At 40.5% G+C, this 18,216-nt stretch overlaps 1 protein-coding gene across 1 annotated transcript in view; it reads left to right on the top strand.

Annotated features, from left to right (window-relative positions):
* Nucleotides 1-17,240, top strand: part of LOC109922148 (ral GTPase-activating protein subunit alpha-1-like) — a 93,896-nt gene extending 76,656 nt beyond the window's left edge. The window contains exons 15-17 of the mRNA XM_048600423.1: nt 3,031-3,268; nt 16,900-17,061; nt 17,236-17,240. Coding sequence (XP_048456380.1) covers nt 3,031-3,268; nt 16,900-17,061; nt 17,236-17,240 — 405 coding nt within the window. The remainder of the gene's footprint in view (nt 1-3,030; nt 3,269-16,899; nt 17,062-17,235) is intronic.
* The last annotated feature ends 976 nt before the right edge of the window (nt 17,241-18,216 follow it).

Genomic DNA, 18,216 nt, shown 5'->3' with positions numbered 1-18,216 from the left:
TCTACACTCACCTTTACTGGCTCCATTCCCGCCTCTTTGACCGGTCTCTCTCCTATCCACCTATCTTCTCCTCTATCCATCTTCTATCCGCCTCCCACTCTCTCCCTATTTATTTCAGAACCCGCTTCCCCTCCCCCATTTCTGAAGAAGTGTCTAGGCCCGAAACGTCAGCCTTCCTGCTCCTCTGATGCTGCTTGGCCTGCTGTGTTCATCCAGCTGTACACCTTGTTATCTCTTACCATTTATGTAAACCTCTTCTGCACTCTTTTAATGTGTTCACATTCTTCCCAGTGCTGAGATTTAACTGATGTCGTCATATACAGGTCCAACAAAGCCTCCCTGCTCTGTTACTCCATGCCCCTACCAATGAAGTGTAGAAAACTGTATGTTTTATTAACAACTATCCTACCTGTCTGGTCACCTTTAACAATTTATGCTCTTATAAACCCATATCCCTCTGCTGCTGCTCACCCTTTAGAATAGTACCCTTTAGTTTATACTGCCTGTCCATTTTCTTTGTAGCATTGAAGTTAACCTGCCACATATCTGCTCACTCCTCCAACTCCTCAATGTCCTTTTGAAGTTCTTCTGAGTTTGAAAGAGTAAGCGATCATTACATTGAAACATACAAGATTCTGAAGGGGCGAGACAAGGTAGAGGTTTCCTTTGGCTGAACAATGTAGAACAAGAATCTGTAATTTGAGTATAGTGGCTAATCATTTAGGACTGAGATCAGGAGAAATTTCATCACTCAAAGAATTGTGGAATTTTGTACCAGAGACTAATGAATGTATTATCATTGAATATACTTGCGACTAAGACAGACAGAGTTTGGACTCGTAGGAATTGAGAGATACAGGGAGTGAGCCAGAAAGTGGAATTGTAACATAAGATCAGCCAACATCATATTGAATGGTGGAGCAGGCTCATTGGGCTGTATTGTCTACATTTTAGAATGTCCAAAATAGCATCTGTATAAGTCAGATAGTCCTATGAACCTGATTTGCTATGCACTAAGATCATAGCTGATCATCTACCTCAATGCTACTCCCCCATCTATTTTCTACTCTGACCCCACATCTCTTGATTGCCTTGGTGTCCGAGAAAATTAAGATGTTGCATGTACTTTTTTGAAGATGTAAGATGTACTGAGGGATTTTTGCGGAGGAAGTAGAAGGTACAATGGGATATTAGCTTTTATTACCCTTTCAAAAACAGGATTGTAAAGAAAATTGCTTCCCATGTATACTCTTAGGAAAGGTTCAAAGAATATAGAGAATTTCTTTCTTATGGAGTCATAGAGCTGTGCAAGTTTGGAAACAGACCCTTCAGATCAATTTGTCCATGCCGACCAGATATCCTAAATGAATCTAGTACCATTTGCCAGCATTTGTCCCATATCCCTCTAAACCCTTCCTATTCATGTACCCATCCAGATTCCTTTTAAATGTTGTAATTGTACCAGCCTCCACCACTTCCTCTGGCAACTCATTCCATACCACCCTCTGCATGAAAAAATTGCCCCTTAGGTACCTTTTAAAATCTTTTCCTTCTTACCTTAAACCTATGCCCTCTAGTTTTGGACTCCTCCACCCTGGGGAAAAAAACGTTGGCTATTCACCCTATCTATGCCCCTCATAATTTTATAAACCTATATAACGTCACCCCTCAGCCTCTGACACTCCAGGGAAAGTAGCCCCAGCCTATTCAGCCTCTCCCTATTGCACAAACCCTCCAAACTTGGCAAAATACTTGTAAATTTTTTCTCAACCCTTTCAAGTTTCATAACATCTTTGCTATAGAAAGGAGACCAGAATTGCATGCAATATTCTGAAAGTGGCCTAGCCAATGTCCTGTACAGCCACAACATGACCTCCCAACTCCTATACTCAATGTATGACCAATAAAGGCAAACATACCAAACATTGCCTTCATTATCCTATCTACCTGGAAGTCCACTTTCGAGGAACTATGAACCTGCACTCTAAGGTCTCTTTGTTCAGCAACACTCCCCAGGGCCTTGCCATTAAGTGTATAAGTCCTGCCCTGATTTACATTTCCAAAATGCAGCACCTCATATTTATTTAAATTAAACTCCATCTGCCACTCCTTGGCCCATTGACTCTGAGGTAACCTTCTTTCCTGTCCACTTCACAAAAGATTACATGAACTTAAGAATTAAAAGCAGGAGTAGGCACTTAAACCACTCAAGCTTACTCCACTATTTACTACGACAATGGCTGATCTCTTTTTATAGCCTCAAGTTCACTATTATCCGAGACTACTTGGGAAAAGATGCTTCAATATAATTAATGAAAATTCTTCCGAGGAAGAAGCTTTGAATTCTAATGCATCACTAAAGTGTGAGAAGATTAGCAGCTGTTGAAACTTAATTATGCAAATTAGGAGGGAAATTGTGTCCTGCATTTTTTTTCCATTGTTCTTCCCAGGCTTATTTCCTTTTACTCTTTTCTTATTTTGTCTTAATTCTGTCTTTAGAATTGGCAGTAAACCAATCTCTTTCTGTTCATTTTCTTCATATTTTACTGTTTCTGCACACTTTTTTGCTTTTTTTTGAAGCAAATCAATGAACTGATTCCTGTAACTCTGGTAATTTTACTTAGTACCACCAAGGATGCTAGTGTAGCTTGTCTTATTTTTCATTGTTATAGAAATTTGCTCAGTTTCCACTTATCCTTTTCACAGTGGTATTGTAGTGTTTGGCTACTTGTACTATATGGTATCCCATTCAATACCACTTGAATATAATTCTAGAAAATACATTAGATAAACATGAAGCATGCCACAGGGATTCATTTTAATGTACATCTGTGTTTTCTTGTATGTTTTAGTCCATTGTAATGTGGAAATGAGATGAACAACAGTTAAGAATTTAAGACAACTCATTGTGCAAGTTGCATGCAATAACTGTTTATTTTCTTTAAAAGAAAGCTACAAAAAGTATTTGACAGTTTGGATCTGCATAATTTGCTCACTTTCTAAGCATTTTTTGTCTCTTGCTGTTTATAGACACTAATAGTAGCCTGGATCAAAGCAAACTTGGACGTATATGTCTCCCGAGAGCTGTGGGATGAATTGTTGATGGTGTTGTCATCACTTACATGCTGGGAAGAGCTAATTACTGAATGGGCAATGACGATGGAAACCTTGACCAAAGTGCTCGCCCGGCATTTGTACAACCTTGACTTACATGATCTTCCTTTAGATAAATTGAGTGAACAAAAACAGAAAAAACACAAAGGAAAAGGTACAGTTCAGTATTAGGTATAGTATAGGTATTATATAGATATAGGATTAACAAACATTTATTTACCTCTGGTATTACTGAAGAATATCCCCTTGGCTCCACCTGATTTACATCCTGTTCATTTGCTGGGGCAACGACTGACTTCATACAATGAACATTAAATAGTCACCTGCCAAACTCCACATAAACACGTGAAATAAATTACAATAACGCCAGCCAAATGTAATTTTAAAATTATTTTTGCACTTTCAGGAATTGGTTTATGGCTGGCAACAACTTAATAAAAACGGTGTTACTTAAGAGTAATGTTCAAGCAAACTAAAATCATTGTATGATTTACAAATGCAAGCCTGTAACTTGAACTTGTGTTTTAAAAAGACTTATATCTTTTTAATTTTTAAAATAAATCACAAAAATATTCAACTTAAATATGCAACATTCCCTGAAACAATTGTCTTAATTGGAACCATAAATGTACTTTTTCAGTCTTGATTTAAAAGGTCTTTAATTATAAGGGATATGACCTTTTGGACAAACCTCTGTCTACATTGTTAGAATGAATGTGATGCTGCATTTTCTAAATAACAGGTACTGTGCACATGGCCACGCTTTGTCGTTCCATATGTTGCTCTCTTGATAGAATTACAAATGCCAAATATAAAGGTAACCAGTACTGGACAGAGATCACCTCAAAAACTGGACTGTCTTCATAAAGCCAGGTGAATGGCCACCCTAATCTGTGATAACATTTAAAAGCACTGTCATTTTCTGCGAGAACATGAATGACAACTAGCTCCACCTCAACACCACCTCTCTGTACTCCCTCCATTGTCGATAAATTGGCAGACTGCTCGACGTTGAGTACCGGATGAGCAGGAACATAGAACATAGAACAGTACAGCACAGTACAGGCCCTTCGGCCCACGATGTTGTGCCGACCTATTATCCTACTAAGATCAAACTACCCTGCATACCCTACATTTTACTATCCTCCATGTGCCTATCCAAGAGTCGCTTAAAAGTCTCTAAAGTATCTGACTCCACTGCCACTTCCAGCAGTGCATTCCAAACAGCCACCACTCTCTGTGTAAAGAACCTACCTCTGACATCTCCCCTATACCTTCCTCCAATCATCTTAAAATTATGCCCCCTCGTAATAGTCAGTTCCACCCTGGGAAAAAGTCTCTGACTATCCACTCTGTCTATGCCTCTCATCATCTTGTACACCTCTATCAAGTCGCCTCTCATCCTTCTTCGCTCCAATGAAAAAAGCCCTAGCTCCCTCAACCTTTCCTCATAAGACCTGCCCTCCAGTCCAGGCAGCATCCTGGTAAATCTCCTTGGCATCCTCTCTTTCCGATTAAAGGGGTGACCAGAACTGAACACAATATTCCAAGTGTGGTCTAACCAGAGTTTTATAGAGCTGCAGAATAAACTCACGGCTCTTAAACTCAATTCCCCTGCCAATGAAGGCCAACACACCATACGCCTTCTTTACAGCCCTATCAACTTGGGTAGCAACTTTGAGGGATCTACAGACGTGGACCCAAGATCCCTCTGTTCCTCCACACTGCCGAGAATCCTGCCATTAACCTGTATTCTGCATTCAAATTCGATCTTCCAAAATGAATCACTTCACACTTTTCCAGGTTGAATTCCATCTGCCACTTCTTTGCCCAGCTCTGCATCCTGTCAATGTCCCGTTGCAACCTACAACAGCCCTCCACCCCGTCCACAACTCCACCAACCTTTGTGTCATCGGCAAACTTAGTAACCCACCCTTCCACTCCTTCATCCAAGTCATTTATAAAGATCGCAAAGAACAGAGGTCCCAGAACAGATCCCTGCGGAACACCACTGGTCACTGAGCTCCAGGCCAAATACTTTCCATCTGCTACCACCCTCTGGCTTCTATTGGACAGCCAGTTTTGTATCCAAGTTTCCCTGAATCCCATGCCTCCTTACTTTTTGAATGAGCCTACCATATGGAACCTTATTAAATGCCTTGCTAAAATCCATATACACCACATCCACTGCTCTGCCTTCATCAATGTGTTTTGTCACATCCTCAAAGAATTCAATAAGGCTTGTGAGGCATGACCTGCCACTCTCAAAGCCATGCTGATTATTTCTAATCAAACTGTGCTTTTCCAAATAATCATAAATACTATCTCTCAGAATCCTCTCCAATAGTTTGCCCACCACAGAAGTAAGACTGACCAGTCTGTAATTCCCAGGATTATCCCTTTTCCCTTTCTTGAACAAGGGAATGACATTTGCCACCCTCCAATCATCTGGTACTACTCCAGTGGACATTGAGGACGCAAAGATCATTGCCAAAGGGGCAGTAGTCTCTTCCCTCACTTCCCGTTGTAACCTTGGGTATATCCCCTCTGGCCCGGGGACTTATCTATCCTCATGTTTTTCAAAATTTCTAGCACATCCTCCTTCCTAACATCAACCTTTTCGAGCATATCTGCTTGTTTCATGCTGTCCTCACAAACGTCAAGGTCCCTCTCACTGGTGAATACTGAAGCAAAGTATTCATTAAGGACCTCCCCTACCTCCTCTGGCTTCGCGCACAAGTTTCCGCCAGTATCCCTGATTGGCCGTACCCTCACTCTGGCTCTTGTTCCGCACGTAAGCATAGAACGCCTTGGGGTTTTCCTTGATCGTACCCACCAAGGCTTTCTCATACCCCCTTCTAGCTCTCCTAAGTCCATTTTTCAGTTCCTTCCTGGCTACCTTGTAGACCCCTAGAGCCCTATCCGATCCTTGCTTCCTCAACCTTAAGTAAGGCTCCTTCTTCCTCTTGACTAGGTGTTCCACATGACTTGTCATCCAAGGTTCCTTCACCTTACCATCCTTTCCTTGCCTTAAGGAGTTTTCTTAAACTTAATATTGGGAAATCTAGAGCCACTTTTTTCAATTCCCTTCTCAAACTCCTTTCCCTAGCTGCCAATTCCATTCCTCTCCCTTGCAACTGTCTGAAATTGAACCAGAACATTCACAAACCTGATGTCATACTTTTCCAGTGATATGCTTGCAACTGCGTATCCATGCTATCACTAAACCTGCTTATTCTCACCTTAGTACTATTGTCAACTCTGCCCCTGCTTCATCTTGTTCACTGCAGAACTGTAATTCCTGCCTTGTTACCCCTAGATTTGACTATTTCAGTGCACTCCTGGCCAACTTCCCATGTTCTGTTCTCTGTAAACTTGGTAATACAAGTTCTGTTGAACCATTATCGCTCTGTTGGCTGACCTCCATTGACTTGATTAAAAAATTCTCATGCTAGTTTTCCACTCCCTGTTTCACTGTGCCCTCCTCCACTTTCTCAATGATTATATATTGCATTTCTCAAATTCTGGCACTCAAATTCTCTCACCTTAAGCCTTCTAGTTTTGGACTCCCCACCCTGGGGAAAAGACCTTGGCTATTCACCCTATCAATGCCCCTCATAATTTTATAAACATCTGTAAGGTCACCCTGTCAGCCTCCGACACTCCAGATAAAATAGCCCCAGCCTCTCCCTATCGCTCAAACTCTCCAACCCTGGCAACATCCTTGCAAATCTTTTCTGAACCCTTAAAAGTTTCACAACATTCTTCCTATAACAGGGCAACCAGAATTGCATGCAGTATTCCAAAACTGGCCTAACCAATATCCTGTACAGCTGCAGCATGACCTCCCAACTCCTATATTCAACACATTGACCAGTAAAGGCAAGCATACCAAGCGCCTCCTACTCTCACTGTCACTTGCAGTCCAAGGCATCTTTGTTCAGCAACACTTCCCCAGGACCTTACCATTAAGTGTATGAGCCCTGCCCTGATTTGCCTTTCCAAGAAGCACTTATCTAAATTAAACTCCATCTGCCTGTCCTCGGCCCATTAGCCCATCTGATCTCTGAGGTAACTTTTTTTGCTATCCAGTACACCTCCAATTTTGGTGTCATTTGCAAACTTACTAACCATACCTCCTGTATTCACATTGAAATAATTTATATAAATGAAGAAAAGCAGTGGACTCAGCACCCATCCTTGTAGCACACCGCTTGTCACTGGTTTCCAGTCTGAAACATAACCCTCCACCACTATGCTCTGTCTTCTAGTTTTGAGCCAGTTCAGTATCCAAGTGGCTAGTTTCTCCCTGTATTGCATGTAATCTAACCTTGCTAACCAGTCTATTGTAGAATCCCTACTAGTATGGAAAGAGGCCATTCAGCCCAATAAGTCCACAACAATTCTTCGAAGAGCATTCCGCCCAGATTCACTGACCGATCCCTGTAAGCCTGTATTTCCCATGGAAAATCCTCTTACCCTACACATCCCAGGAAACAATGGGCAATTTAGCTTTGCCAATCCACCTAACATGCAAATCTTTGGACTGTGGGAGGAAACCAGAGTACCTGGAGGGAACCCACTCAGACACAGAGAGAATGTGTACTCTCCACATAGACAGTTGCCCGAGGCTGGAATTGAACCTGGGCCTTGGTGCTATGAGGCAGCAGTGCTAACTACTGAGCCACCATGCCGCCCCTATCAAGAGGAACCTTGTCAAAAGCCTTACTGATGTCCATATAGATCATGCCCACTGCTCTGCCCTCATCAATCCTCTTCGTTACTTCTTCAAAAAAACTCAATCAAATTCATGAGACACGATTTCCCACACACCAAGCCTCGTGGACGATCCCTAGTTAGTCTTTGCCTTTCCAAATACATGTAAATCCTGTCCCTCAGGATTCCCTCCAACAACTTTCCCATCACTGCTGTTAGGCTCACCGGTCTATGGTTCCCTGGCTTTTCCTTATCACCTTTCTTAAATAATGGCACCATGTCAGCCAACCTCCAGTCTTCTGGCACCTTACCTGTGGCTATCGATGATACAGATATCTCAGCAAAGGGCCCAGCAAGGACTTCCCTAGCTTCACACAGAATTCTAGGGTACATGTGATCAGGTCCCAGGGATTTATCCACCTCTATGCATGTTAAGACATCCAACACCACTACCTCTGTAATATGGATATTTTTCAAGGTGTCCTTATTTATTTCCCCACGTTCTCTATCTTCCATATCCTCCTCCACAGTAAACACTGATGCAAAATATTCGTTTAGTATCTCCTCCATCTCCTGTGGTTCCACACGTAGGGATGATGTTTACTGATGTTTAAGGGGCCCTATTCTCTCCGTAGTTACCCTTGTGTCTTTAATGTATTTGTAGAATCCCTTTGGATTTTCCTTAACCCTATTTGCCAAAGCTATCTCATGTCCCTTTTTTGCCCTCCTGATTTCCCTCTTAAGTATACTCCTACTGCCTTTACACTCTTCTAGTCCTCCTGTCATTTTAGCTATGGTTATTAACATTGAATTTGTCTGTGATAAATTGTTTGCTTTCCTTTTAACCTTCAAATTTAGGCAACAGCCATCTTTACAGTCTATTCAGAAAGCTAGTCATAGAGCCATCCAGGACAGAAATAGTCCCACTGGTCCAACTTGTCTTGCCAGACATCCCAATTTGACCTAATTCCACTTCCCAGCATTTGCCCATATTCTTCTAAACCCTTCCTATTTGTTGACTCATCTGGATTCCTTTTAAATGTAAGTGTAACCCCTTCCACCAGTTCCTCTGGCAGCTGGTTCCATACACGCACCATGCTCTGGGTGAAAAAGGTCCTCAGGTCCTTTTTAAATCTTTGCCTTCTCAACTTAAACCTACACCCTCTATTTTGAATTCTTCTACCCTCGGAAAAAGACCTTGGCTGTTCACTCTAACGATGCCCCTCATGATTTTATAAAACTCTGTAAGGTCACTCCTCAGCCTTTAACACCCCAGGAAAAAAAGCCCCAGCCTATTCAGCCTCTCCATGTAGCTCAAACCATCCAACATCAGCAACATCCATGTAAATCTTTTCTGCATTCTTTCAAGTTTAACAACATTCTTTCTATAGAAGGGTGACCATAATTGTATGCAGTATTCCAAAATTGGCCTCACCGATGTCTTGTACAGCTGCAACATGATATCCCAACTCTTTAACTCATTGGTCGGAACATTGAGCATATGAAGGAGATGGTCTTCACACACTTATAAATTTATTTTCAGTATTGCACATTACAAGTATGTACCTCCTTATCCAACAACCATGGCTTTTTGATTTTGCTGAAAATAGACACGTTTTGTCAAAGTCTTTTATTTTGAACACATTATAACAATTCACAAGAAGACCAATTTGAGGAGAAACCAACACTAATACTGTATGAGAGGAGAGTGCTGATTGATTGGCAAATGGACAGGGAGTGGTCGAGGTTTTTAATTTCATTGTGGGATGTGGGCATTGTTGACTGGGCCGACGTTTAATGCCTGTCCCTGGTTCACCGTGAGAGTGTTGTGGTAAGGTCATTACCATGGATTGTGAGAAGTTTGTCATTTTGGTCCTGCGAATTGCCCAGTCTGCAGTCATCTTACCCTAGAAGGTTAGATTATCCCACAGTTGAAGTAACAGGTGAAACTAACTGTTTCACAATGATACAACACAGGAGCAACCTAAGTGGCTCTTGCCACTAACCGCATGTAGCTGTCAAGCAAAAAAGACATTCTGCCTGTCTCAAAAATTAGAAATATGGTATGTGAATTTCAGTGCTGGCATGATGCCAGTTATGTAGGTCATATGTACCAAACATTTGCTGTCGAGATTAAAAATAATGTCCACTCTTATTGTTCTCAACAAGCATAGCACTGACTGTACCTAACTAGTCCAGGCTTGCAAAAGTCACAACACCATGTCCAACATCTTGATTCTACAATTGAATATTTGCTGAATGATCTTGAATGAACCACAAATTATGATGACAACCAATTTAGGATTGTCAGCCAGGCTCTAGGTAAAATAGGTCACAACCATTCACTGGCTTATTTCTCACGACAGTGACTTAACCAACCAGTGACAACCTGCATGTTTCAGAATTTAAGAAAAGTCTGACAGTTAATTGTCAATCATCATTAGTGCATTCTCCATGGCAACACCTCTATCAATCATGTTTGATTTGCCAATCAATCCAACAATCAGATGAGGTCAGAGTGACTGCCCTTGACATCAAGGCCAGATTTAACCGTATGACATCAAGAAGCCCTATCAAAACTGGAGTTAATGGAAAATGGTTGGGGTTGGGGGAAGCATTCTGCTGTTAAAATCATACTTAACACAAAGAAAAATGATTGTACTTGTTGGAGTTCAGGAATCGAATCTGCAGGTCATCACTGTAAGATTCCTTCAGGGTATATATTTTCTAATCAACCTGTTCAGTGATGTTATTACACATCTCTGGAGCTGGTGGGACTTGAACCCAGGCCTTTTGGCTCAGAGGCAGGGACACTACCACCATGCCAAGAGAGCCCCGGTTCGTCAGGATAGTGTCCTAGGCCTAACCATTTTCAGCAGCTTCATCAATGACATTTCCTCCATCATTAGGTCAGCAGCAGGGATGTTTGCTATGATGCACATTGCTCAGCACCATTCGCTGCTTTCCAGGTACTGAAGCAGTCCATATCCAAAAGCAGTAAGATTTGGACAAATCCAGATTTGGGCAGACAAGTGACAAGTAGCATTTATGCCACAAAAGTTCTGAGCAATGACTATCTCAAACAAGAGAGAGTTTAACTGTCACCCCTACTGAATTTTCCGCTATGAACATTCTAGGGGTTGCCATTGACCAGAAACTAAATTGGGCTAGCAATTAAAAATTCTGTTGCTACAAGAGCAGACCAAGGCTTGGAATCCAACAGTGTGCAGTTTACCTCCTGACTCCCCTATCCATCATCTACAACGCATAGGTTAGGCAATCTTCTTGTTAGCTATGATGTTGTGATCAATGCTGGATGTTGTGCCATGTTTATTTCTTCACTTTCTTTTTGTAAGGTTGAGGTCATTCAGAGTCATAGAATCATATAGCATGGAAACAGACCGTTCAGTCCAACTAGCCCACACTGACCATGTTCCCAAACTAAACTCGCCCCACCTGCCTGAGTTTGGTCCACATCCCTCCAAATCTTTCCTAATCATGAACTTATCCAGGTGACTTTTAAATATTGTAATTGTAGCTGAATCTACCACATGAACCACTATGTGTAAAACCGTTGTCCCTCATGTCCTTTTTAAATCTTTCTCCTCTCACCTTAAAAATATGCCCCCTAGTTTTCCTGCCTTTTTCCTCAAGACCTTTGATTCCGTTATTGACGAATAATGTGTGTATCTCAGCCTTGAATATACTTAATGATGAAGCTTCTTCAGCCTTCTGTAGTAAAGAATTCCACAGATTCACTGCCCTCATAGAAGAAATTCTTCTTCAACTCGATCTTAAATGACCCCCAATAGAAAAAAAGCTGTAGACAATTTTACTTTAACAATTAATTAATAGCACATAATAAATATTCAATAAATAGATATGAATAAGGCTGTATATTATAAATTACACATTAAAAAGCAGATAGAACAAAGATGGGTCTCTCATGTTTGCAGCATTCTACTCCACATGTACAACAGCAATTGGAGTCAGTCAACTTTGGAAAGCACTGATCTTCCTCAGAGAACTGCAGCTTCTACCCTTCACCTAATTAACGAGAGTCTTATTGGATCAGAGCACCTGCTCCCACCACAAATTCTGCAATAAAATGGTGCAGTTCTCCACAACCTTCTCAATTCTGTCCGTGACCGGTTATTCTCGACCAATTCTGTGTAACTAAAACAGCAATTACTTTAGCTTCACCCCTGGATCTCTCTTTCCTGTTCACTGTCTAACTGTACCACCACTTTAAGCAAATCTGACCACATAGACTTGTTTTCTTGTCAGCTGGGGTCACTTGGTAACAGGAATGTACTCTTTGCTGGTGTGTATATACAACCAGCCACATGACCTCTACATGGAGTCATTGTGTCATACAGCACGGAAACTGATCCTTTGGCCTAACTGTCCATGCCGACCATAACCCCAAACTAAACTCGTCCCACCTACCTGCACTTGGCCCATATCCCTCCAAATATTTCTTGTTCATGTACTGATCTAAATGTCTTTTAAACATTGTAATTGTACCCGCATCTACAACTTGCTCTTGAAGTTCATTCCACACATGAGCCACTCTGTGTATGAAAGTTGCCCCTTATGTCCTTTTTAAATCATTCTCCTCTCACATTAAAATTATGTCCCCAATCTTGAAATCCCCCAACCTTGTGGAAAAGACACCTACCATTCACTTTATCTGCACTCCTCATTATTTTATAAACTTCTATAAGATCACCTCTCAATTTTCTACGCACCAGTGAAAAAAGTCCCAGCCTGCCCAGCCGCTCCTTATAACTCAAACCCTCCATTCCTGACAACATCCTGGTAAATCTGTTCTGAACCCTGTAATAATGTCCTTCCTATAACAGCGAGAGCAAAACTGGACACAGTACTTTAGAGGAGACCTCACCAACAACCTGTACAACCACAACGTTATGCCACAACTCCTATACTCAATCGTCTGAGCAATAAAGGCAAGCGTGTTAAATGCCTTTTAACCACTCTATTTATATATGATGCAAACTTCAAAGCATTATGTACCTGAATCCCTCGGTCTCTCTGTTCTACAATGCTGCCAAAAGCCCTGCTTTTAATTATATAAGTCTCACTTCTGTTTGTTTTACCAAAATGCAATACCTAAATTTATCCAAATTAAACTCCATTTGCCACAGTTCTGAGGAAGGATCACCAGACCCAAAATGTTAACTCTGATTTTTTTGTTCTTCACAGATGCTGCCAGACCTGCTGAGCTTTTCCAGCAACTTCTGTTTTTGTTCCGTTTGCTGTTCAGCCCATTGACTCAACTGATCAAGATTTCTTTGTAATCTTTGATTATCTTCTCACTGTCTGCTATGCCACCAATCTTGGTGTCATCCGCAAACTTACTAGCCATGCTTTCTATATTTGCATCAAAATCATTTATATAAATAACAAACAAAAGTGGGCTCAGCACCGACCCTTGTGGATCACTGCTGATCAAAGGCCTCCAGTCCAAAAAACAACCCTCCTCCATCACACTGTCTCCTGCCGTTAAGCCAATTTTATATCCAATTTGCAAGCTCACCCTGAATCCCATGTGATCTAACTTTACTAATTAGTCTACCAAGTGGAACCTTGTCAAAGGCTTTACTAAAGTCCAAGTAAATAATGTCCACCGCTCTGCACCCCCGTCAATCTTCTTGGTTACTTCCTCAAAATACTCAACCAAGTTGTGAGACATGATTTCGCTCGCACAAAAACTGTCTAATTTTTCTAATGTCTCTTTCACTGCAGCTCTTTCTCTTGCCTTGTCCATTGGTCCGATTGACCAACTGCACTTAGTCACATTCTCACTGTTGCTCTTGCTCAATACCCACTTCTCACTGTGTTCTCCAGGGCCTGATTCTGGCGCCTTCCCCAGACTATGGTATTCTCACTTAGACTGTGCACACTATGCATTCCATCACAATTTGACTGCAGACTTTAATTCACTAAAATCCTTTAGGGAAGCAAATCTACCGTCTTACCCAGTCTGCAATGCAGACCAATGTTATAATACTATATTCTAGCATTGTCAGTATATAATGGGTGTTAATTACTGATTTCTCCTGAGACAATCTGCTTAGCATATATGTGTCAAGCGTCATTGGGACAGCATGCTATGAATCAAGCCCTACTATTCTTAGAGTCATCATAAAATTAAAGATTTTACCAAAGTATGCAAATTTTCCATTTATCAGTCTTTTAGATCCAGGTTAATGGAAAGTATGACCAGGTTTCTATACTTAACTGTTATTGCAAATAAATAATTTCTAGCTACAGGTAAACAACAATGAAATATCAACAAATAATTCTCTTTTGGCTAAAACACTGCCATCCCCTTACAAACTTGCCCCCTATGCGCGCGCACACACAGACAAACACATAAACATTGGTGTTATGGGTGGAGGGAAAACTGAGAAGATATTCAATTATCCCTGTCCGTAGTGTTCACTGAGATGATCCTTTTGGATTGCCAGGACTTGTTGCTTCTTGATCACTCTTCTCCAGATACTTTCACTCACTTGCACTAGTCCAAGAACGATAACGTTGCCAACTTATTGATTAAAAGCAATTGCTTACAACAGTTCGTAAGGAAAAATAAACTGCTTTTCTTCAGGCTTTAGGTGTATTGTTTAATTGCAGAGATGCTCTTCACAACGTCTCTCTTTCTGGAGGTCTGAATTATTCTGGCTGTCTCATTCACACCAACAAGCTGTTCAGCTACCTCAGAGCCACTTAATGCTTGTTGATGGCAGAAAGTCGTTGCCATTGGCAAACTGGTGGTTGTTCTACAGACCAATCACCTACTTGTTGCAGGTCAAATCTGATTTTGTAGACAATCCCTCGTGCCAATTAATTTACAACTACACTTCTCTCACCTCTTCAACAAAAAAAGTGTAATGAGCACTTACAGTATGTACTGATTGATTTTAAAATGTGCCTTCCCTTTTTTAAAACAGTCATTTTCACATTTCAGTTCATTGTCAAAAATACAGAAACTTTAATAGATACAGTCTTTACACATATTGTGAAGTAGCAAGTCAACCGGTTGCATGTACTTCCATACTAATCTCTATTGTACAAAACCAAAGCCATAATTTGTATAGTATAACCATGCTTCATTTTGCAAAAGGCTTCAGTTGTATTTTACGCAGTGTATATTTGCAATCACATATTTGATATTTTAAAAGTCTTTTTTGGAAAGCATTCAACTGAATATCAATTACAACCATTAAAAAAGAATTAAACCTTGTGATTTGCGTTGCTCAGGATAAAATTGAGAAATAAAATATCACTTGTAGAATGATGGAACTTGCTGAGAATTTTCAGTCTCTGTAATTCTGCTGACCAATCCCAATTGGACATCACTGGTCATTTACACTGATGAGGTTACGGAGGTGATCGAATCTGTAGTAATTGTAACAAAGTCAGCAATGTGAACCTCATAGAATATGAGTTCCCTGATTGGAGCTGTTAATCTGGTCCAATCAAGGAGCTCCGGCTGACAGATATAAACAGAAGTGCCAGAGATACTGTTGACTTCTAAGAGCTGCCTGTGAGGAAGCCTGACCAGTGTCAAGTACAGTGTAAATAAAGAGTGGCTTGGAGATGGGATACCATCCTCTGCAGATTTATTTCAATATGTTTATTCCAAGCTTACATGCTTTGTGATCATGAATGCCATCATCAGGACTGCCGTTGACACTTTCCAACATTTCATTGCAATCTGTTTATTCCAAGCTTACATGCTTTGTGATCATGAATGCCATCATCAGGACTGCCGTTGACACTTTCCAACATTTCATTGCAATCTAGAGACAGATCATACCCGCTGGTCAGCCATTTACAGCAAGCTGTCTAGAATGACAGGGCACTTTGACTGCTTCAAATATGCATTTGTTAATAGAGGCTTCTCTAAAATGATGTGCAATCCACTTGGAGATTACACATCAACTCTTGGCATCCTGTATGGGACTTCATAAAGGGGTAGAAGGAAATTAGTAAGGAACTGAATAAGGAGACTTTACTGGATCAGAGTTACAATTTGGAAAGATTTTCAATGTACAGTTTTCTCCAATCCTGTGTTTAATGACCCATAGGGGTTCTCTGACACTGCATCAAAATGCTTCCTTCCAATCCCATAAGATGAAAAATTTTCATATGGTATTTTGGCTTCTTGGACCAGTGGCCTCCATTTTTTGGTACCTAGGCTAAGGTAAAAAGGCTTGCACTTTTTAAATGCTTCCAATCTCTTCAGACGATCCAACATTCTTCTCAATGAATGAACCACTTGTTGAGGTTCAGTGATCATTGTCTTGTCAGAAAATGCTATAGCCAATTTGCATATGACAAAGATCCTACAAATATAATGAGATCAGTGACCAGCTGACCTGCTTTGCTGATCCATGCTTTGGAATGAATGTTATCTAGGACATAAGAAAGACTTTGTCTCAATAACAATCTCACAGACAATTTATGAAGGAGAACACTCAGACAATGGAGCACTGAAATTGTATTACACAAAAATATCAGCCAGACGCATCTGCACGATGTTGAAATTAATCCTAATCTTCAAACCCAAAAGGGATCGAAATGGCACCTAATCTAAAGGTAGTTCTGGTGTTTGCAATTTAGTGGTTTCTGTGCAAAATTAGCTGATACAACTACTTAGATCCTTGGAGTTGTATAGAAACTATAAGCAGCACCCTTGTCTGCAATGCTCTTGATTTCTGTAGTTTATCTTGTTTACCTTAAACCAGGGTAGGCTCAATTATTATAATGTGCTGACAAGTTTTCTGAATCAAATGACGTGCTAGTTGCCAAAAGGAAAACAAATTAACTTAACTGACTTTTCGTAAATGTTACTGAAGTGCAACAATGTTCTGTTTGCTTTATTGGCAGCAGGATGAGACAAAATTTTAAGTCTATAGTTTAGACATAAAATTAAAAAAAGTTAATTGAGTTAGTTATTGAATTACTTAAGCACTGCATGTTGACATACAGGAATTAAAACATAGTACTTAAATGTAACTGCTTGCTGTTGGAATTCAGGTGGCAGTCACGGGTGTCAAAAGTCAGCAGTTGATAAATCATTTTCCCGTGGTTGGAGTCGTGATCAGCCTGGGCATGTACAAATGAGACAACGAAGTGCTACCACTGCTGGTTCTCCTGGAACAGAAAAGGCAAGAAATATAGTACGACAGAAAACTATAGGTAAGTGAAATTGAAATATTGAAATATTAATCAACAGGACTTTTCAAAGTTATTCATTGTGCCAAATATATTGAACTGGCACAAGTGTATCCTTAATTGAGAAGGTTAATCTGCTAATGAAATACTGCTATTTAATATCCTCTTTTTATGATTTTATTTTGTTTCTATATTCAGTTTGATATTAAATGAAATTGAGTAAGTGGGTTTCTTGCATCTTGTTGCAATAATGTAAATTATTTCATGTCCTTTGTGTATTGCAACTGAATTTTTTTACAAATGTATCTAACATAAATCTGTTGTGCTGTAATCTAACTTTTGACGCATATTCAGTTCTGAACATAGTTTCCTTTTACAGATCACTCATCCTTTAATAACCTTTTAAGTGGCACATGATTAGCATTGCTGCCTCACAACATCAGACACTCTGGTTCAATTCCAGATTGGGGCAACTGTGTGTGTGGAGTTTGCACATTCTCCCCATTTCTGCATGGGTTTCCTCTGGGAGCTCCAGTTTCATTCCAAAGTCCAAAGATGTACAGGTTAAGTAGTTTGGCCATGCTAAATTGCCCCATAATGTCCAGGGATGTGCAGGCTAGGTGGATGAGCCATGAGAAATGCAGGGTTACAGGGATAGGGAAAGGGGAGTGAGTGTGGGTGGTATGCTGTTTGGAGGATCAGTACAAACTCAGTGGGCTGAATGGCCTGCTTCCACACTGGAGGGATTCTAATTCTGTTTCTAATATGCCAAAGGATTTGTATTTTTAAATGAGCACACTGTACTTATCTAGTTTACTTGACAAAATATTTTGTTTGAATGATCTTTACAGCAGTCCTGCTTTGACTTCTATCAACTTTTCACTTCATCGATCTTGCAATGTCATGTGGCCCCTCTTTCTAAGACTGCGATCGCTGAACAAATCATTTGTGATCAATTTTTTTTATCACTCACCCCACTCGTAATCTCCTACCGTCTTCCAGCTCCACTGACATTGGAATCTGCGCCTAGAAAAATCTCTTCCCTCAGTCCTCTACTGACATACAGCAATGCTTTCAAACTCAGGACAATCTAATCTTTGGCCCTGTATTTGTCATTATCCAACTTCAATGATCTTTCTATCAATTGTATCCTCACCACTACTTTTAATGCCTCCTTGC

This window comes from Rhincodon typus, chromosome 8, assembly GCF_021869965.1.
Source record: "Rhincodon typus isolate 14 chromosome 8, sRhiTyp1.1, whole genome shotgun sequence".
In the NCBI taxonomy this organism is placed as follows: Eukaryota; Metazoa; Chordata; class Chondrichthyes; order Orectolobiformes; family Rhincodontidae; genus Rhincodon; species Rhincodon typus.
Note: the sequence above shows the minus strand (reverse complement) of the source record. Positions and strands in the feature narration are given on the sequence as shown.